Source organism: Natator depressus, chromosome 15, assembly GCF_965152275.1.
Source record: "Natator depressus isolate rNatDep1 chromosome 15, rNatDep2.hap1, whole genome shotgun sequence".
NCBI classification, from domain to species: domain Eukaryota; kingdom Metazoa; phylum Chordata; order Testudines; family Cheloniidae; genus Natator; species Natator depressus.
The window spans coordinates 3,287,501-3,308,184 of NC_134248.1; the positions used below are offsets into that span (position 1 = coordinate 3,287,501).

The following is a 20,684-nucleotide window of genomic DNA, read 5'->3' on the forward strand; positions in this document are numbered from 1 at the left end:
GGTGGTTGGTCTGCCCCACCCTTTATCCCCTCAGTTGGTGGCTTGAGGTGAGCCAGGGTGCATGCACGGACCAACTTTCAAAATTCTCCGGCTCCAGGTGCATGGTGCACATGCATAGCCCACAGCAGAATGCAGATAGAGACCAAACATCTCAAATACCCTGTAGTACAGGTAAGTAACTTCCTCTTCACTGTAACCTGAATCCAGACTTGCCTATAGCAGCACCCTGAAGCAATTCAAGACTGGTCTCCTCCTTCACTGTGAACAGTGTCATGCTAGATCACCCTGGTCCAGGCAGGCTTCACAATGTACTGCTCTGCAGACAACTCCCAAACGGGAGGGGGTCCGAGAGGGAGCTCGTACTGGATTTCATGTGTTTTAAACTGTGAAGTTTCAGAGCTTTCTCTTGTGGATCCTCTTGGCAGAGAGAGATTTACCTTGGGTGAATTTCCCAGGGCTGTAGCACATCCGGGGTGAACAGGTGAAGGGAGTGCAGATTCAGATGCATATTTTCACACAGTCAGTGCTATGAAATTCTCCTAGAAATGTATGTGCACTGCTCGGCCCCCGGACACAGTGAACAAAGTATTGATAATCTCCGTGACTAAAATCCAGTTATCCAAATAGGATATTCTCTTGCCGGTTACAGAGGAATTGTAGGAGGAGATTTTGCTGTATTTCTCATTTGTAATCCAGTTGCTCAAGGGATTTGGGCTGTAATTGCGTTAATACAAATAATCTCTTAACTCATTTAATGCAGCAGGTCTTTGGGCCCCCTGGCTGCAGTATGTTACAGCTGATGCACAGAGCTCACTGCACTGGAGACAGTGCAGATTGGCTGCCTGAGCCCCAGACTGGGGGCTAATCTGAAGGGCACTGCGTTTCTCAGAGTGCTGCCCTGGCCCTGGGGTTCAGTGGGGAGGTGGATGGGTTTCCATCACTGTGCTGCAGAATTCCCTTGGCGGTAGCTAATGAGGCAGGGCTTTACTGCAGGGGACGTCCAATGGGACGAATTCGTCCAATGGGAGGAATTAAACTAGGGCAGAGGGAAGGTTGTACCATAGACAGGGCCTGAGACACGCTGTAGTTTTCTGACATCCCCCAGACAGTGATACAAGGAGCTGTGCCCGTGTTAGGCAGCCAGATGGAGACATTGCTTATTATTTAATTCTGAACGTCCTAATGCCCTCAGTTCTCAGCTCCCTGAGGGCACCTCCCCTCTGCACAGAAGGGGAGTGCAGCAGCACCAGGACCCCTGCTCAGCTTTGAGGTGCTACCAGTGACATGCTGCCCATCCTTGGTTGGGTGAGGACACACTACTACCCCTAAAGGTGAGGAGGAGGATGGCAGCTTCCTCCAGGCAAAAGCTAAGGACGGGGTTGAGATACTTGGCTGCTGGCTGCTGGTGAGATCTCTGTTGCTTTGGTGCACTGGGGCATCAAGACAGAGTGGGATGTTAGGCTGAGAAAAGGGCTGATTATTAAAGTACTGTCAGAGCAATAGGGGCCATTATATAGATGGGAAACTGAGGCCCAGAGAAACTAAGTGGCAGAGCAGGGAGTTGAACCTCGGTCTCCTGAGATGCAAGCTAGTGCCCAAACCCACGGGGCAATTCCTTCTCCCATCTCTTCCACCGGGGTGACTGTGCTGTCACCCCATAAGAGGAGAGGTCAGGGGGTGACTGTTCTGTTCCTTTGCCCCCGCAAGGAGTGTTAATTTCTGTCAGGAAACTGCCTTCATAAGTGGGAGGGGGTCTCCACGTCCAGCCTGTGTGTGCAGTGAGGGTCCGGTCCTCCTTCCTGCGAGGAACTGACCCTCCCTTGGCTTTAGAAGCACAGAGGAAATCTGATAGTAAGGCAGAGCCATGAGAGGCGGCGGAGGGCGTGCGGGGGGTTCCTCCCCTGATGCCAAGGCAGGGTTGGTAATAACGTGTGCCTGACGAGGGCCCTGTCCAGGCCTAGACTGTGTATCTTTCTTTCCCCTGGGAGGATTTAGGCAGTTCAGATGGTAACACTTGTGTGACTTGTCCTGCCGGGCTGAGGACTGGAGCCCTGTCTATCCATGGGAAGGGTACGGCCAGGGCGCCGCAGAGCCTGCTGACCCCACAGTATGTCCCAGCCCTGCCCTGTAGGGAGACCACCTCTGGGGGGGAGGGAGGGGTCAGGAAGGGAGCTGAGTCTGAGCCAGCCAGTGCTTGGCCCCCTTGCGGATGGTGCTGGTGAGGAGGCTGAGCTGTGGTGGTGTCCCTGGGGCCTGGGTGCCTGCCTTCTAGGAGCTGGGCTGACGCCCACACCCTCTCCCATCTACTGGCTACCTGCGAGGTGCCTAGGCTTGGACTGGGTTTGTCTGGGCCACCTTGCAGTGTGCTCTTGCTACCTGTCCCCCTCCTCACCAGTGTGCAGGAAGGCTGAGCTGCCCCCGGCCTGCTGAGGGCTGCGGGTGGCTCCCTTCAGAGATAATTACACCTCAACATGGCACAGCTGAGGCCCCTGTTCCAGGGAAGCACAAGGCCCTAGCTCCCTCCCTGGTCCCCATGCAGCTGGGAGGGAAGGGAGCGGACGTTGGGACCCAAACATGGATTCCCACCTGGGAGTCGCTAGCACTGTCAGCCCCTGCAGCTTCTCTCCTAGTGTCCCGTTAAACCTTCCTGGTGCAGGTGCTCACCAGCTGCATTCTCCCCAGTGAGTCCACCATCTCCTCCCCCAGACATGCTGGGGCCGGTTTCCTCAGAGTGCGGCAGGGGCTGCAGCGCAAAGGCCGTCAAAACAAGGTAGTGGGGTGGGTGGTGAGGCGAAAAGCTCTAGCTGAAGTGTACAGCTGTGGCTGCAGATCTTCCCCGCAGGCCGTCCAGCTGCCCGCTGAGGGGTCTCCAGCAGGAGCCGGGCCTGCCTTCATCTCTGCCTGTCATTGCAGAGCCCTGTGTGGTTAGCAAGCTGCCTGCTGAGCAAGCAGCCCTTGGTCAGCATCCTCATTAGAGCCGGGAAGGGGAAAGCAGAGAGATTTAAATGAGGTTTCAAGAGGCTTCCACGAGCTAATAATAGCAGGTCCTTTTTGGGGCCCAACAGAGTGTGAGATGCCGAGACCCAGGACCCAATTCTGCCCTCGCTCTCACTGGGGTCAATAAGGAGGAGCTCCACTGACCATACCAGCAAGAGGAGACATGGATCCTACCTCGTAGTCTGGAAACAACCTGCCCAGGTCCTGGTGCCTCCTCAGATCCACCAAGCCAAGGCGGATGGATCTGGCCACGTGGCGAGACTAAGGAACCTGAGGGGAGCGGAGCTGCCCCAAAGGGGGAGATTAGAGACTCTTCTGGGGAATAGCTTCATGGCAAGTTTAAATGGGAGGAGGATGGGTACCTCTCCCAGTAATTTCTGCTCGAAGACTCCCTGCAGTCTCTGCAGAACTAACCTTAGAGCTGATCCTGTTGAGCTATCGGCATCTTAACTGTGTCTGGGACAATATCCTCAGAGAACTCAAAGCCTGGGATTTCTGCCCTCGGGATCATTCCAGAGTTCTCCGGAAGTGGCACTGAGGATTTGCTGATGTAAAACTCCGAAGGGGCCAGGGTCTGAAATCCAGGATACAATATTTAGCAAGGCTTAGGGTAACTGTGGGCAGCCAGGTGCTTATCAGTCCCAGCCTCGAGCAGGTGGAGATCTTGATATCAAGAAAAGTGTCTGGAAATCTCCTCCTCTGGATTCAGTCCCTTCCAGTCGAACCCATCCAGGCTGCAGATAGATGGACAGCACGCTGACTCATACGCATACGTCTTCCTGTGCCTGGACTTAGCTCTGGAGTTATAAATGACCAGTTGTCTGTGTAAGCTCTTCCGGGGCTGGGTTAATGGGGTAGGTAATGCAGGGGGTGGGGTCTGTGTTTCTGTCCCTGGGTGGTTGTTTGTTTTCTTTTGATTCCCCCTGTTGGCATGAGAGGAGTCTGTTTGGTCTCTGCCGTGCCCTGGCATTGGGGAGCTGGGTTGGGTTTCCTTACAGAGCTGGAGTTGGGGGGGGGGGCTTACACTTCCTAACCATATTTAAAACCAAGAACGGATCATTCAGGAGCAGGGGCTGGGGCCATGAGATTGAGCATTTTGCTGTTGTCTCCTGGCACTGGTTCTTTACTTTGAAAGATGCTGGGTTGTTTTTATAGCTTCCGGGACTTGACAACAAGTGCTAGCAAGTCCTGGCAAGATCTCTCTGCTGCTGGCTTGGAGTGCTCATGTGCCAAGACAAGGAGTTGCCGAGGCAGATGTACTGCTTGCAGTTGGAAAGGCTGCTGCCCCCAAAGGGGAACCTGCTCCTGCTGCAGTGTCCGTTGCTGTTGTGCTTGTTAGTCACAGAGATTAGTGAGTGTAAATGTCTTGTTGGCACAGTCAATAAGCAGCCGCTGCTTTATCATGAGAGAAACAAGATGGGTGAGATGACGTCTTATTGGACCGACTTCTGTTGGCAGAAGGTACAAGCTTCTGAGCTACACCAAGCAGCAACCACAGCAATATTTGGGTACATCTGTGAACCCCGAGTGTGCAGGTGGCAGGTTGCTCTGTGTCGCTGTGTGTTCCTGGCCAGCCACACGTCCCAGCTGAAGCAGGACACCCTCTGCCCGACACACCTCACAAGTGCATTTGCTCACCTGGTTATTAATGACCCGAGCAGCCTCCTGCGATCACTCCGTAAATACGAATAGAGCCATGCTGGCTGCAGGGAAGGAGCCTCTCCCAGGAAGCGCGAACGCTCGCACTGCCAATCCACACACAGGCCGCAGAAGCTATTGCCTCCTGAACTCTGTGTAAATGTTTAAGAAGCGCAGCCCCACGGATCTAAGCATTTGCGTGTCTAAAGGACTTCCCAGCTAAACCATTTTCCATGTGTAGGATTCTACTTACTGTGTGCATCTGTGATTCACGCAGCTTGAGGAGAGGAGAAACCTGAATTCTGAAGGGCTGGGGGGGTCCCTGTTTACAGTTAGTGTGACAATGACAGGAGGGGGTGTGGCTCTGGGGACCCCTAAATTCCTCAGGGCTGTCCCACTTCAAATGACTGTCTAGATGATTAGGGGACAGGGAAATGTAAGGTCAGAGCATTAAGACCAGGAGCGGAAGAACCCTGTATGAGAAAACCCATGTAGTGTCCCTGAGTGGTGTAGCTGCCTGTCCTGTGAGACGGGGCTTATCAGGCAACGACTGCATGCTATCACCCGTAGGCGGGCAGGGAACACTGTGTCTTTTATGGTGCAACGTCGTAATATCCTTCAGGAAGTCAGAACGCGTCACGTCCTCGGTTCCAATGCCAACCCCAGGTTGTCCCCTCCCACTCTGAGTATTGCTGCCTGGATACCAGAGTGCCATACAAACTGTGAAGTAGATCATGGCCCGTGGGCCCCTCTCTCCTGCCCACCTGTTGGGGTGGGACATTGTTTCCTGTTCTGAGCCTTTCTCCCATGGGTGTGACGTTGCTTTCTCCTTATGTCTCACAGGTGAGCCACCACCCACCAGCTGCGGCCCATCATGTGTATTCAAAGCAAGGCTGGACGCTGTGGCAGGAAATTACAATTGCCAGCAAGTTCAGGGGCAAATACCTCTCTATCATGCCACTGGGTAAGTGACTAGCCCAGATGCTGAGTGTTAACCCCTGGGTGCGTTTGCTCTGCTTGTGCGCTACTCAGAATGTTTGGCTAATACCTGATCCCATGGGGATCACATAAACCCTGCAGAGGGTCTGAACCGAGAATCATAGAATATCAGGGTTGGAAGGGACCTCAGGAGGTCATCTAGTCCAACCCCCTGCCCAAAGCAGGACCAATCCCCAACTAAATCATCCCAGCCAGGGCTTTGTCAAGCCTGACCTTAAAAACCTCAGAGGAAGGAGATTCCACCACCTCCCTAGGTAACCCATTCCCGTGCCTCACCACCCTCCTAATGAAAAAGTTTTTCCTAATATCCAACCTAAACCTCGCCCGCTGCAACTTGAGACCATTACTCCTTGTTCTGTCATCTGCTACCACTGAGAACAGTGTAGATACATCCTCTTTGGAGAGGCCAAATTGGACTGATCTCCCTTTGCAGCATGTCCGCAGGGAGAGACACAGGCGCTGCAAACCACCAGCCAGGGGAAACCAGGCAGATCTGAGGGGTAGGAGGAGACACAGATGGTCCAGATTTGCGTGTTCTCTACATGCAGGGAAGCAGGGCTGTCTTGTGGCTACCACTGGAGTCAGGGTTCCTGGGTTCTTTTCCTGGCTCTGTCACTGATTGACTGGGACTTTGGGCAGTTCACTTAGGGTGGGATTTTCCAAAACCGCTAAGAGCACAAGTTGTATCACTGCTGAGTAACACAGGGACTTTTGGAAATCCCATTCTTAACACTCTTCCCATCTACAACATGGAGATGATGGTCCCAACTCCACAGGGGAGAGGGAAGGTTTTGTCCAAAGCACTAGCTTCTGCCTTATTCAGTCCCTGCTTCCCACCAGACTCTAGCCAGCAGGGGGTGGCGATACACAAACACTACCCAGAACGCCCAAAGCAGTTCTCAGGCTGTCAGTCTCTGGGGCACTGCAGAGTTGGTGCGTGCCCGGCACAGACTGTGGGATGATTGCGAGTCAGGCTGAAAGAGTCGGTGGCGCTGTTTGATGGCTTTGGGATCTGGAATGGTTCCTAGTGAATGTTTCTTTCAGTTACAGAATTTCTCCCTAGACCCTTTGGCCCTTTCTCATTTCAGTGCGTGGAGCTGACTTGTTCTAGTCACTGGGCATCTGGTTTCCTGCTGGCTTCTGAACTAGTCTCTCCTTAAATTATATTTAAGACACTTAACATGTCTAGGGATTTCCTCCCCCTGTTAGTTCAATGCAGTGAAGCTCTGGTCCTGCGTTTTCCCTTACGAAGCATTTGCTCTGGGTCAGTATCAGACTTTCTGCACTGGCTGTTCCTTTTTGATAGTTCTGTATCTCAGAGCTCTACCTACCGCTTAGTCCAGGCCTAACAAGCATCACAGATGGATGCAGCTCCAGTTACCTGATGGAAAGATCTTATCATAGAATCATAGAATATCAGGGTTGGAAGGGACCTCAGGAGGTCATCTAGTCCAACCCCCTGCTCAAAGCAGGACCAATCCCCAACTAAATCATCCCAGCCAGGGCTTTGTCAAGCCTGACCTTAAAAATATCTAAGGAAGGAGATTCCACCACCTCCTTAGGTAACGCATTCCAGTGTTTCACCACCCTCCTAGTGAAAAAGTTTTTCCTAATATCCAACCTAAACCTCCCCCACTGCAACTTGAGACCATTACTCCGTGTTCTGTCATCAGCTACCACTGAAAACAGTCTAGATCCATTCTCTTTGGAACCCCCTTTCAGGTAGTTGAAAGCAGCTATCAAATCCCCCCTCATTCTTCTCTTCCACAGACTAGACAATCCCAGTTCCCTCAGCCTCTCCTCATAAGTCATGTGTTCCAGTCCCCTAATCATTTTTGTTGCCCTCTGCTGGACTCTTTCCAGTTTTTCCACATCCTTCTTGTAGTGTGGAGCCCAAAACTGGACACAGTACTCCAGATGAGGCCTCACCAGTGTCGAATAGAGGGGAACGATCACGTCCCTCGATCTGCTGGCAATGCCCCTACGTATACATCCCAAAATGCCATTGGCCTTCTTGGCAGCAAGGGCACACTGTTGACTCATATCCAGCTTCTCGTCCACTGTAACCCGTAGGTCCTTTTCTGCAGAACTGCTGCCGAGCCATTCAGTCCCTAGTCTGTAGCGGTGCATGGGTTCTTCCGTCCTAAGTGCAGGACTCTGCACTTGTCCTTGTTGAACCTCATCATATTTCTTTTGGCCCAATCCTCCAATTTGTCTAGTCCCTCTGTATCCTATCCCTACCCTCCAGCGTATCTACCTCTCCTCCCAGTTTAGTGTCATCTGCAAACTTGCTGAGGGTGCAATCCACACCATACTTCAGATCATTTATGAAGATATTGAACAAAACCGGCCCGAGGACCGACCCTTGGGGCACTCCACTTGATACTGGCTGCCAACTAGACGTGGAGCCATTGATCACTGCCTGTTGAGCCTGACAATCTATCCAACTTTCTATCCACCTTATAGTCCATTCATCCAGCCCATAGTTCTTTAACTTGCTGGCAAGAATACTGTGGGAGACCGTGTCAAAAGCTTTGCTAAAGTCAAGGAACAACACGTCCACTGCTTTCCCCTCATCCACAGAGCCAGTTATCTCATCATAGAAGGCAATTAGATTAGTCAGGCATGACTTTCCTTTGGTGAATCCATGCTGACTGTTCCTGATCTCTTTCCTCTCCTCTAAGTGCTTCAGAATTGATTCCTTGAGGACCTGCTCCATGATTTTTCCAGGGACTGAGGTGAGGCTGGCTGGCCTGTAGTTCCCCGGATCCTCCCTCTTCCCTTTTTTAAAGATGGGCACTACATTAGCCTTTTTCCAGTCATCTGGGACTTCCCCGGATCGCCATGAGTTTTCAAAGATAATGGCCAGTGGCTCTGCAATCACATCCGCCAACTCCTTTAGCACTCTCGGATGCAGCGCATCCGGCCCCATGGAGTTGTGCTTGTCCAGCTTTTCTAAAGAGTCCCAAACCACTTCTTTCTCCACAGAGGGCTGGTCACCTCCTCCCCATGCTGTGCTGCCCAGTGCAGTAGTCTGGGAGCTGACCTTGTTCGTGAAGACAGAGGCAAAAAAACCATTGAGTATGTTAGCTTTTTCCACATCCTCTGTCACTGGGTTGTCTCCCTCGTTCAGTAAGGGGCCCACACTTTCCTTGACTTTCTTCTTGTTGCTAACATACCTGAAGAAACCCTTCTTGTTACTCTTAACATCTCTTGCTAGCTGCAACTCCAGGTGGGATTTGGCCTTCCTGATTACACTCCTGCATCCCCGAGCAATATTTTTATACTCCTCCCTGGTCATTTGTCCAATCTTCCACTTCTTGTCAGCTTCTTTTTTGTGTTTAAGATTAGTAAGGATTTCACTGTTAAGCCAAGCTGGTCGCCTGCCATATTTACTATTCTTTCTACACATCGGGATGGTTTGTCCCTGTAACCTCAATAAGGATTCTTTAAAATACAGCCAGCTCTCCTGGACTCCTTTCCCCCTCATGTTATTCTCCCAGGGGATCCTGCCCATCAGTTCCCTGAGAGAGTCAAAGTCTGCTTTTCTGAAGTCCCGGGTCCGTATTCTGCTGCTCTCCTTTCTTCCTTGTGTCAGGATCCTGAACTCGACCATCTCATAATGAGGTCACTGCCACCCTGGTTCCCATCCAATTTTGCTTCCCCTACTAATTCTTCCCGGTTTGTGAGCAGCAGGTCAAGAAGAGCTCTGCCCCTAGTTGGTTCTTCCAGTACTTGCACCAGGAAATTGTCCCCTACACTTTCCAAAAACTTCCTGGATTGTCTGTGCACTGCTGTATTGCTCTCCCAGCAGATTGAAGTCTCTCAGGGTGATTGAAGTCTCCCATGAGAACCAGGGCCTGCGATCTAGTAACTTCTGTGAGTTGCCGGAAGAAAGCCTCGTCCACCTCATCCCCCTGGTCCGGTGGTCTATAGCAGACTCCCACCACGACATCACCCTCGTTGCTCACACTTCTAAACTTAATCCAGAGACACTCAGGTTTTTCTGCAGTTTCATACCAGAGCTCTGAGCAGTCATACTGCTCCCTTACATAGAGTGCAACTCCCACACCTTTTCTGCCCTGCCTGTCCTTCCTGAACAGTTTATATCCATCCATGACAGTACTCCGGTCATGTGAGTTATCCCACCAAGTCTCTGTTATTCCAATCACATCATAATTCCTTGACTGTGCCAGGACTTCCAGCTCTCCCTGCTTGTTTCCCAGGCTTCTTGCATTTGTGTATAGGCACTTGAGATAACTTGCTGATCATCCCTGTTTCTCAATTTGAGGCAGGAGCCCTCCCCTCTCGCGCGCTCCTGCTCGTGCTTCCTCCCGGTATCCGATTTACCTCAGGGCTTTGGTCTCCTTTCCCCGGTGAACCTAGTTTAAAGCCCTCCTCACTAGGTTAGCCAACCTGCTTGCGAAGATGCTCTTCCCTCTCTTCGTTAGGTGGAGCCCGTCTCTGCCGAGCACTCCTCCTTCTTGGAACACCATCCCATGGTCAAAGAATCCAAAGCCTTCTCTCCGACACCACCTGCGTAGCCATTTGTTGACTTCCACGATTCGACGGTCTCTACCCAGGCCTTTTCCTTCCACGGGGAGGATGGACGAGAACACCACTTGCGCCTCAAACTCCTTTATCCTTCTTCCCAGAGCCACGTAGTCCTCAGTGATCCGCTCAAGGTCATTTTTGGCAGTATCATTGGTGCCCACGTGGAGAAGCAGGAAGGGGTAGCGATCCGAGGGCTTGATGAGTCTCGGCAGTCTCTCCGTCACGTCGTGAATCCTAGCTCCTGGCAAGCAGCAGGCTTCTCGGTTTTCCTGGTCGGGGCGGCAGATAGATGACTCAGTCCCCCTGAGGAGAGAGTCCTCGACCACCACCACTCGCCTCCTCCTCTTGGGAGCAGTGGTTGTGGAACCCCATCCCTAGGACAGTGCATCTCATGCCTTCCAATCGGCGGAGTCTCGTTCTGTTCCCTTCCCTCAGACGTATCATCTGGTCCACTCTCCGCATTAGTACCTGTGGAGAGAACATGAAAACGGTTACTCACCTGTATCTGCATTGCTGGTACATGGACGCTCCCCTTTCTTCTTCTGGAGGTCACATGCTGCCAAATTTCTTCACTGTCCTGTCCCCGCTGCTCAGCCTGCTCTGAATCTTCAGAACGTTGTGTCCGTAGAAGCATATCCTGACGTCTGTCCAGGAAATCTTCAGTTTCTTTTATGCAACGCAGGGTCGATACCTGTTGCTCCAGACCTTGAACCTTCTCTTCCAATATGGAGACCAGCTTGCACTTTGTACAGACAAAGTTGCTTCTGTCTTGTGAAAGAAAGACAAACATGGCACATCCAGTGCAGGTCACAACAGCTGAACGCTCCCCATCCATATTACCGTCCTTCTACGAGCTGCCTCAGGAGTTGTAGTAACTTCTCAGAGAAGCCTGCAAGATGTACGCCTCAGTGGGCTCTCCCCAGGCGAACTCCCTCTGTTAACCTCTCCGCTGTTTGCCTCTCAGCTGAAGCTGTCTGGCTTTTTATAACAGGCCCACTGAAGGCTCACCTGGAACAAAGCACTCCCAATTCACACTTTTCAAACAATCAAGCACACGGTCAAACTGATAAACTGTCCCCTCAACAGACACTCAGATACTCAGATCTTGGCTGGGGTTCATGGAAATGTGCAGGACTGTAGGGGCCAGGTCCCACTTCTTCGGACCAGTGCGGTAAACTTGGGTCCACTCTTCCCACACAGGCAGGAATGGCGGGTTATTCAGCTCTCTTAGCAGCGAAGAATTGCTGCCTTGCACTTAAAGGAAGACGCCCAGGCAGGGGTTCTGTGGCTGCTGGCACAGGCTCAGTAGGGAGCAGCTAAGTATATTTGCTCCTTGCTTCTGAGTCTCCTTATCCTTGGTTCAGGCCCTTTACCTTCAATGAAGATGCTACCGCCGCCAATGGGAGGTGTTCTCCTGTCAGCATAGAGAACCCACCTCCCCTAGAGGCAGTAGCTAGGTCAATGGAGAATTCTAGCCCTGTCTCCACTGGGGGTTCAGTCCCTTTAACAGCGTCGCTCCACGGTGTGGATTTCTCACACCCCTGAGCAACATAGTGATACTGACCTAATTTCCCAGGGTAGACCTGGCCTGACGCTAGCCTCTGAGGACTGGCCTGCAGGAGGCTGGTGCAGCCACGCTGCTCCTTGATGATCCGAGAGTCCAGCTCTGCCCGTGACTGCACGGCAGCACCCCGGATTCAGCCTGCTCTGGAACACGGGGGGTCGGAGATCTTGCTCCAGTGACTTGCCAGGGGAATTTGCTTGGAACCAGATAGGAGGAGGAATTGTGCAGCTGTCTCCCAAGCGGTGGGCAGGGGAAAGCTCTCTGCTGTCCCCCGCACACTGATGAGAGGCTCCCTCACGCTTCACGAACACAAGGCCGTGTGGGGTATGCCCAGACGGCAGTGAGAGGTGTCAGAGTAGCAGCCGCGTTAGTCTGTATCCGCAAAAAGAACAGGAGTATTTGTGGCACCTTAGAGACTACGAGGAGACATACCCAAGCTACCTCCCTCCAGTACCAACGCAAGGGGACGGGCTGGCTGCTCGAGAGCCTGCCCTGGGTTCTGGCAGCACTGTGCAGCTTGTGCTGCTCCCAAGCAGTCGCAGCGTCACTGCTATTGTTCTACATTGGCACAGATGACTCGTGCCTCCCAGTAGTGGGGGGGGGCACAATCTAAAGGGGACGACATGTCACCGCCCCACGTGTTCCTCTCTACAGCAACCCCCCCACACAGCCCCTGCGCCCAGCGCCGGGCTGCCGCGCTCTCCCTGCCCCACCTGAGTTGCAGGGGGGTGGGGAGGAGGCTCTGTCCTTCTCCTTCTGTGTCTCCGCCCCGGCGTGTTCAGCCGCTCTCCCTGGCTGCTGGGCCCACGTGCGGCGCGGGAGAGAGCAGCCTCTCACGCAGCTGAAGTCGGCCACTCCTGGTCGCTGTCTGAGAGAGCCCAGCTGGGGAGGCAGCAGCCTGCCCTGCCCCCTCTGCTCCCTGCCTGGGCCCAGCTGCCAGAGACAGGGGCTGAGCGTGCTGGGGGGCAGGCATAGTAGGAGAAAGACAGAGCCCTTCTTCCTCCCCCTCCACCCCCACAGGCTAAGCAAAAATCGGGAGGGGCGGAGCACTTGACCCCCCCCCCCCATGTGTCACCTATGTACAGAGCTCTCCCCACTCCGAACAAGCCAGTGGCCTGTGCAGAGTTCCCTCCTCCACCCCCACCACCTTGACCCCAGACGAAGCTTCACTTTTCGATCGTTCCTTTTTAAATACAAATTCAGCATGGGGATAACTGGAGGGCTCAAGGGAAGAGGTTCCACCCATGGACAGCCCGGCTGGTCTGCACAGCCATAAAGCTCTATGTCACCGGGGACAGGCTGAGCTGGGACTGGCCTGCCTGCACCGGGCAGCACAGCCATGTTCCCAGCAGGCTGCTGGCCACGCTGCTGGCACCTGTCCTGAGCCGGGGCTGATAAAAGCAGCAGACTAGGCCGGGGCCGTGCTGGCCTGCTCCCATCAGGAGCACAGTGCGGGGATGGGAGGGAAGAGTTCACATCTGCGAGGTGGGAAAAGCCTTAAGCCAGGAAACATTGTTCAGCTTTTAAGCTCCTAGCAGGGTGCTTGGGAGCAGCGGAGAGTTGAATGAAAATGTGGGAATGAGAAGGGGTAGCGTCCCTTTAAGAAGTATGAGACAATGTCTACACTAGCTAACTTACAGCAGCACCACTGGACTGACGCAGCGCCGCTGCTGTAAGATGGCTCGTGTAGCTGCTCTGTGCTGTAAGATCGCTCTCCCATCGACATGATAAACCCACCGAAATGAGTGACAGTAGCTGTGTCTACTGGAGAAGCTCTCCCGCTGACCTAGCACTGTGCACGCGAGCGCTTGTGCAAGTGAAACTTACGTTGCTCAAAGGGGTGTTTTTTTTCACACCCCTGAGTGACATAAGTTTTGCCAACATAAGTGCTAGTGTAGACATGGCTGTAGTCTGGTGTCTTCATGGTGCTGCTCAAGGATAGCACAGTATCTGACTGTCCCCTAGCGTGGGACTGTCTCCCTCATCTCAAAGCAAAGGGCTCTCTCCCTCTGCCTCCACAGGTGCCATCCATCTAGAATTTCACTCCAGCGGGAACCACTATGTCTGGAGGAAGGTCACCTCCACCGTTCACAACATCATTGTGGGCAAGCTCTGGATCGACCAGGTCAGTGGCAAGTGGCGCGAGGATCCTGGTCCCTTATCGCCCCACTCCACGTGTTCTGTCCTGGGTTATTTTGTTACAGTGCTCCAGCAAAGAGGGGCTGACTTCTGGAGGGGGCAGTGAAAGGATCCCAGCTGCTGGCTGTCAGGAGAGGCTTCCCCTCATCTAGTATGGCCCCTCACCCCTCATAACCTTCTGAGAAGGAAGATCTATCCCACCAGCTGCAGCGGGCACATGGGGAGGCCCCTCAGTCAGGTCCACCTTGGAGCTCCAGTGGGGTTAAGGGCAGGACTGGCACCCCTGGGTAGCCCCCTTCTCTCCCCTGGAGTTGGCCCTGGCCAACTGACAGTGATACTCCCAGTCCAGCACTGGTTTTCCCCCTCCCTGTCATGCCAGCCCCAGTGAACTGGTACCGAGCTGCTAGGCTGGCTTCTATCATCCACACCCACTGGGAACCCAGTCTGTTTGCTGGCACTAGGTTAAAGTGCCTGAGTTCAGGGGACACAGTGCTGCTGAGGATTCTGATTTGCATGTGAACAAACTGAAACTCATGCCTGATTTGTCTCTTTGTAAATCCTCTCTCTGCCTGTGATTCTGTGTCTTTTCTCTAGTCTGGTGACATAGAGATTGTTAACCACAAGTCAAAAGATAAATGCCAGCTGAAATTTACTCCCTACAGCTATTTCTCCAGAGACGTCCCCCGAAAGGTACGTATCCAGAAAAAACCCAATTCACTTAAGCAGCCTCACACATGGCAGAGGCACTGATTCTTCCCTCCGGGCAGTGCCAGTTGCCAACGGGATGAGAAAGCTGTTGGCTGTGGACAGACAGGACCTGGGGCAGCAGGAGTCCTGCAACCCTAAAATAAAGTTGATGATGATTTCCTTGAAACTGTGTTGGCACCCCCTAGTGGCCAGCTCCCTGCACCACATGGAATGTGATGGCTCATATTTATCTCTGTTCTAGCGTTTTTAAGGCTAGATAGAATATAGTGAACTGTCCTGCATTCACGTCCCTACCCGCCATGTTAAACGGGTTCCATCTGGCTCCATCATGTGCTCCTCCAGAGTCACAAGTTAAAGCAGTAACACTGGCTGCGTTTGAGACCCGAGAAGGGCGAGACGAAGCTGGATGGCAGAATGAAGGAGGAGACGGGCTGGGTCTGGGATGAACCCCAGCGTGAAGTGTGGGGAGCTGGGTGTTCCCTGTACATGACTCTCCTCAGCCTCAGCGCTGCCGTCCCAGAATCAGGCCTTCTGAATGACACCAGGCCCCAGTGCTTACCACGGGCAGCCAGGAGGGTGCTGTGGGCACCACTCTAGTCTCTCTCTTCTGGATGTTTGCAAGCTCCACCATCGTAAGCCCATGTGATTTTTCTTCCCCCGGTGCCAGGTGACGGGCGTGGTAACGGACGCTGATGGGAAGGCGCATTACGCCATGTCTGGCACGTGGGACGAAAATATGGAGTGCTCCAAGATAGTTCAGAGCAGCCATGGCAGCACCAGCTCAGAGGGCAAGCAAAAAACCGTCTACCAGACGCTGGCCCCAAAGGTCCTGTGGAAGAAATATCCTCTCCCGTGAGTCCTCTCTGCAGGCTTGGTGTGCTGTGGTCATGCTCTTCAACAGCTGCTGCATTTCAGCTCAGAGGTGGCTGGAGTTCGGTGGTGGGCAAAGTGATCTGAGAAATAAGGACTTACTCCTGCTCTGGCCAGTGCAGGATGGGGACCAAGAGGAACAGCCATGGGTAATGGTGCTATAAGGCACACTTTGCTGCTTCTCTGAGGTTTGCTGCTAACTGCAGCATCTCCCACCCTTGAGTATATACCCAGGGTCCTGGGTGGGTGGGGCTAGCCCGCTCTGTGGTCAGTGCAACCGCACCTTCAATGCTGTTGTCCCTCATTCTGGCTACACCAACCCATCTAGCGAGATCACAGCTATCTTGAGTATATCTATACATGCTGCAATCACACCTCTGATGGCAGTGTAGACAGACCCTCAGTTGCAAATAGGGATAGGGACTTTATGGTAGCATGGCTTAGAATGGAATAACATGGCTTTCAACACTAAAGGGTGTTTTACAAAGCCATGTTACAGGCATGTTCCAGAACCATGTCTGGAGCCGGCAGGAGCTGGTTTCTAACATGGGTCTGACCATCACGGCTCACTCCCTTTCCAAAACAGTCTCATCAGCTGACATCGTTCCTGGAAGAATTGCGAAGAGGTACTCAGCCCGGTTTGGAAACCTGCTTTGCTGGCACGGTTAACGCATGTTCATGGAACTGCTTTTCATGCCAGCTTAGCAATCAGGGTGGCCTGGTTTCCACCCTACCAAATCTTCGTACTCCATTGTGTTGCCTTGTTTGGCTCGCTGCTGAGAGCTAATGCCAAAGGCCATTAGTCCTCCGTGTGCAGCTGCGGTCAAACACCTGGCACAAGCGGCAAAGCACTAATGCACGCTTCTGGCTTTTCGCTAGAACGCCGCCTATTCTCTGGGATGACTCTTGCCAGCTTGGTTGTGGGGCAGCAGCATTGCTGGATGGGGAAGTGACCTGTGCCCTCTTGACTTCCTGGCCAGTGGCACAGAGTTGTAGGAGGAGACCACGACTCCTGTGGGAAGATCATGGAACTGCATTGGTTGAACTGTTCTCTCATGTGAAGGTACCTTAGGCATTTCCATTGGGGTGGTAGGAGGAAAGGCTCCCCAGAGGAAGAATTCTGCCACCTCACTGAGGACTCCCTGCACTCCAGGCAGGTAGTGTGGCCAGGTCTGGATCTAATGGTAGGAGATGCTTAGATACCGCAGTGATGGGGGGGCCATGCAAGCAGATGGATGGATGGATGGATGGAGACCCTTCGTATCTGGGTGGGTGGAAGAATCCACCCGCTAACCTGACCCCTTCTCCTCCAGGGAGAATGCCGAGAACATGTATTTCTTCTCTGACCTGGCCCTGACCCTTAACGAGCCTGAGGAACGAGTGGCCCCCACAGACAGCAGGCTGAGGCCTGACCAGCGGCTCATGGAGAATAGCAAGTGGGATGAGGCCAACGTGGAGAAGCAGAGGCTGGAGGAGAAGCAAAGGGCCGTCCGTCGCAGGCGGGAGGCAGAAGCCGTGGAGGCCTTGGAGGAAGGTGAGTTTGACTGGGTTGCAGGGTTCAATAGATAACCAGGGGACTCAGAAAGGCTGCTTGTCTCAGGCTGTGGGAACTGCGGCCAAAGGGAGGGAGCAAGTCAGTCAAGTGTCTCAAGTCCCAGAAGAACCATCCCTGAATCTGCCAGAACAGCACAATCCTGAATTGGCAGAGGATTGGGTAGGGAGCCTGGTTGCTCTTTCCCATCTCTAGACACCTTTGAGGGGTTTAATGGACTCAGCTGAGGGCTGGGACTCAGGTGCCCAGCGTGGGTTCTGTTTCAGACTTGCTGGGTGACTGTGGGCAAATCCTTTCTCCTCTGTGCCAGCTGGCCCACCTGTAAAATAGGGACAGTGCTGCTTCCCACCCCCTCCAGCCCCTGGTAAAGAGATCTGAGGTTCTAGGACCAGATGTGCTGTGTAATTATTGATGTGGCAGAGAAACCCGCCTTCAGCTGCAGTCACACCCATCTCCTCTCGTGAGCTGACTGGGCACAGCCTCTGAGCCTTCCAGCTCTGACACTCCGCCAGGCATCTCTTTGGGAGCCAGCCACAGCACATGGAAGTTTACCAGCTCCCCTGGAAGGCCTAGGCTCATGAATTCATAGGGTTGGCTGGTCCTGCCAAGTAGCAGGAGTTTCGATAGCAGTGGGTGACCCAAGCATGGCTTGCTGGGCTGATTCTGATCCCTATGTTCCTGTTCACTGCATTGTGCTGACAGCACGGCGGGGATGCCAGCAGAGCAGCCTGGCTTCCCTACAAGACGTGCAACCAACCCTTGTGCTGTGCTCTCCGCTCTCGACAGGCAAAGACTATGAAGGCTACATCCCGCTGTGGTTTGAGAGGAAGGTGGATCCCCTGACAGGGGAGCTGATCTGTGTTTACAAAGGTGGATACTGGGAAGCCAAGGAGAAACAGGACTGGGATCTGTGCCCTGATATCTTCTGAGCTGCTCCTCCCACGCCAGGCTGGAAGGCCACAGGAGAGGAGGAGGAGGAGCACCTGGGATGCATTGGGCAGCATCCTGCTGTTTATGTCACAGCGCACAGAAACACACACAGAGTAAATAAATACAGAAATTTAAAAGAAAATAAATCAAAACAGGGATTCCAAACCTATTTTTTTATGCACTAATAAAATAGCGTTCAGTGTTTTTTTTAACGGTGACAGTTTTTTAGCTACTAATTAGGAACAAGGACACATCGATTTGGTTCATTTTTAGCCTAGCATATTTATTGCTGTCCGAAGTTGCTGCCTATATTTTTTGAAGCCTCAGCTTTGTTAACTGAGACGTCGACTTCCAAAGAGGCACGCATTGCGGGGAGACGATGCACAGCCCTTGGAGCTCTTCCTTCTGACTTTTCCCCCGTTTGCCTATGGACTTAATTTTTAAAAAATCTGCTTGTGGTTCAGGTTCCTTTTTAAAGGCACAAGCAACTCTCAGCTCCCAGTCGTCTCCGAAGCTCTAGGGAGAAGACGACTTTTCTAGAGACGGTAGATTAGGTGCTTATTCCTAGGTTCTCCCCATAGTTCCCAGCAGTGCCCCATGCTCCCATAGCTATGAATTAGGTTATTTCTGAAGCTCTTTAGGTGACTTTTGGGGGGATTGTTTGAGTGGATTTTTTCCGATCTGTAATATTTAGTTGATATTTTTTAGAACCGTCTCTAACAAGATGCTTTTTTGATTTTTCCTTTCAACTGTGTCTTACTGGGAAACCGTTCCTTACAGAGAGCAGAAAAGAGGTGATCTGTCTAGGGAGACTTTTTAAACCTGCCCTCAGTCAGAGTAGAGTCAGTCTTTGTGGACTAGAGCCAAGACCCTTACTCAGCAGTTCATAGATACCACCAGTGCTTGTCGGGATCCATAGCCCACCCAAGCCCAGCTCCTCGAGGCCCCTTCCCCCTCCATGTCTCACAGTACTAATTAATGTTCCCAGCTCTCTACGCCTTCCTGCAACGCTTTCCAGGCAGGGTTTGGGCTCTGAGCTGCCCTTCGGCCACCAGGCAAAAAGGTTGAGGCATGGATGGTTCCTGTCATGTTGCAGTCAGTGTCAGCCCCCTAACGGGCAGCTGGAGGTGCAGGGAACAGTGACGCTCGTTCAGGCAAAGCAGTAGTAAGGTTCATGGCGAGCTCGGTGTGAGAGCCCGGAAGTGTAGTCGGAGGCTCTTGAACAAGCAGATGGCTCCCCCTACCCTTTTCCTTTCCCCCATTCCCTTGGCTTCCTTCCACTTCCACCCCATCCTCCTGCTATCTCCTTGGCGATCTTTCTCTTGTGCCCACCCCGAATCTGGTGTCATCTCCTTAGGCTCTACTCCCCTCCCCCAGCCTGGGCCACTGACTTCAGTGTGCAGGGTGGGTTGGGGAGCAGAGCATGGGGGTTCAGCAAAGGAGCAGGAGGAGAGACGTAGTTATCTGGCAGGATGCCCCAGCTCCAGCACAGGGACACCTGAGTGAGGCTGGCTCTGTGTTATGACTGGCTGCGAGTCGCTCTAGCTCAGTCACATGTGACTCATGGATCCCAGTTCCCACTCCCCTGATGCACAGATGGGCCAGATCCAAGATCCCCAAATGCAGCTGGAGGGATGCAGGATTCCAGCATGGCCCCCGTGACTATAATGGGTTGCTCCAGAGCCTGGCTCTGAGCACCAACCCCCAAACACCATTAAATCACCCTGCAGTCTAAGGGGAGAGATGCCCAGGAGCTCTGCTCACAGACCCCGCCCCCCCCCCCCCCCCGCCGCCTCTGGGCCCTGGGCGGTGTCCCACCTCTGGCAGGACTGAGCCTACTTGCTGAGCTCTGTCACAGGTGCACGGGAAAAGCCCAGAGACTTTTGGGCAGAAGGGGTGAGGGCAGCCTGTTCCTGCACTGCAGAGGGTGCTTGGGGCTCGCATCAGCTGCTGGAAATGGGGCACAACATTGTAATGGCCCAGTAGAAAGCTGAGTGCGCTGTGGGCCACTGGCCCCACTCTGCCCTAGGGCCCTCCCTTGGTTCCCTGCAGGAAGGTGGCAGGCAATGGTTTGCTTTCAGTGCTGTGTGCAGGCACCAGTCCTGGACTGTCACTGACTGCTTCAGCTCAGCCCATGCTGCAGGGTTCATTTAGATCCATGCAGTACTGCAGACACTCCCCTCCCCCCCCCACCGCAGGGCTGGACGAGCAGCAGGCTACCCTAGACCAGGGCCCGTTCCCTAGACTGTTGCTGCTGAGTGGCAGATAGCAACCCCTCTCCTCCTCACGTCCCTTGCCTGATGCTAAAAATCCCTCGCTGCTGGAGTTTCACACAGTGACCAAAGTATCCCCCCCTGGGCAGCAGGTGGCCCTGAACCCAACAGACTTTGGCACATGGACTCGCTCCCTTCCAGTCCCCTGGCTCTGGACCACCCCCCATTGAAACATTAGAACAGTAGGGCAATCCCCTTCCATGGGGCTCCTGCTGTTGCCATTATTAGGAATGTCCCATCACTGAACATCCACTGAGCCACGCAGCAAACATTACAGCAAATATCGGGCCACACTCACCTCTTGGGGCTGTGATGCCAGTGGAAGTAGTGTCTGTCCTGAAACAGCTCTGCTCCTAGATCTCCTGCTTTCTGTACCTCCCTTTCCAAGTGGCCCCCTGTTGCGTGGGGACAGAGGCCCGTGCACTTCTGCTGCTTCCTCCCCACCAGAGCAGTCTCCTTG

The 20,684-nt window shown here is 53.3% G+C and overlaps 1 protein-coding gene across 7 annotated transcripts in view; it reads left to right on the plus strand.

Moving 5' to 3' along the window:
* OSBP2 (oxysterol binding protein 2) overlaps positions 1-19,726 on the plus strand; it is a 323,767-nt gene extending 304,041 nt beyond the window's left edge. For all 7 annotated transcript variants that reach the window (XM_074973286.1, XM_074973287.1, XM_074973288.1 and 4 more), the window contains 6 exons: positions 5,479-5,599; positions 13,774-13,877; positions 14,486-14,581; positions 15,267-15,451; positions 16,783-17,003; positions 17,808-19,726. In XM_074973286.1, coding sequence (XP_074829387.1) covers positions 5,479-5,599; positions 13,774-13,877; positions 14,486-14,581; positions 15,267-15,451; positions 16,783-17,003; positions 17,808-17,950 — 870 coding nt within the window. In that variant the 3' untranslated portion in view covers positions 17,951-19,726. The remainder of the gene's footprint in view (positions 1-5,478; positions 5,600-13,773; positions 13,878-14,485; positions 14,582-15,266; positions 15,452-16,782; positions 17,004-17,807) is intronic.
* The last annotated feature ends 958 nt before the right edge of the window (positions 19,727-20,684 follow it).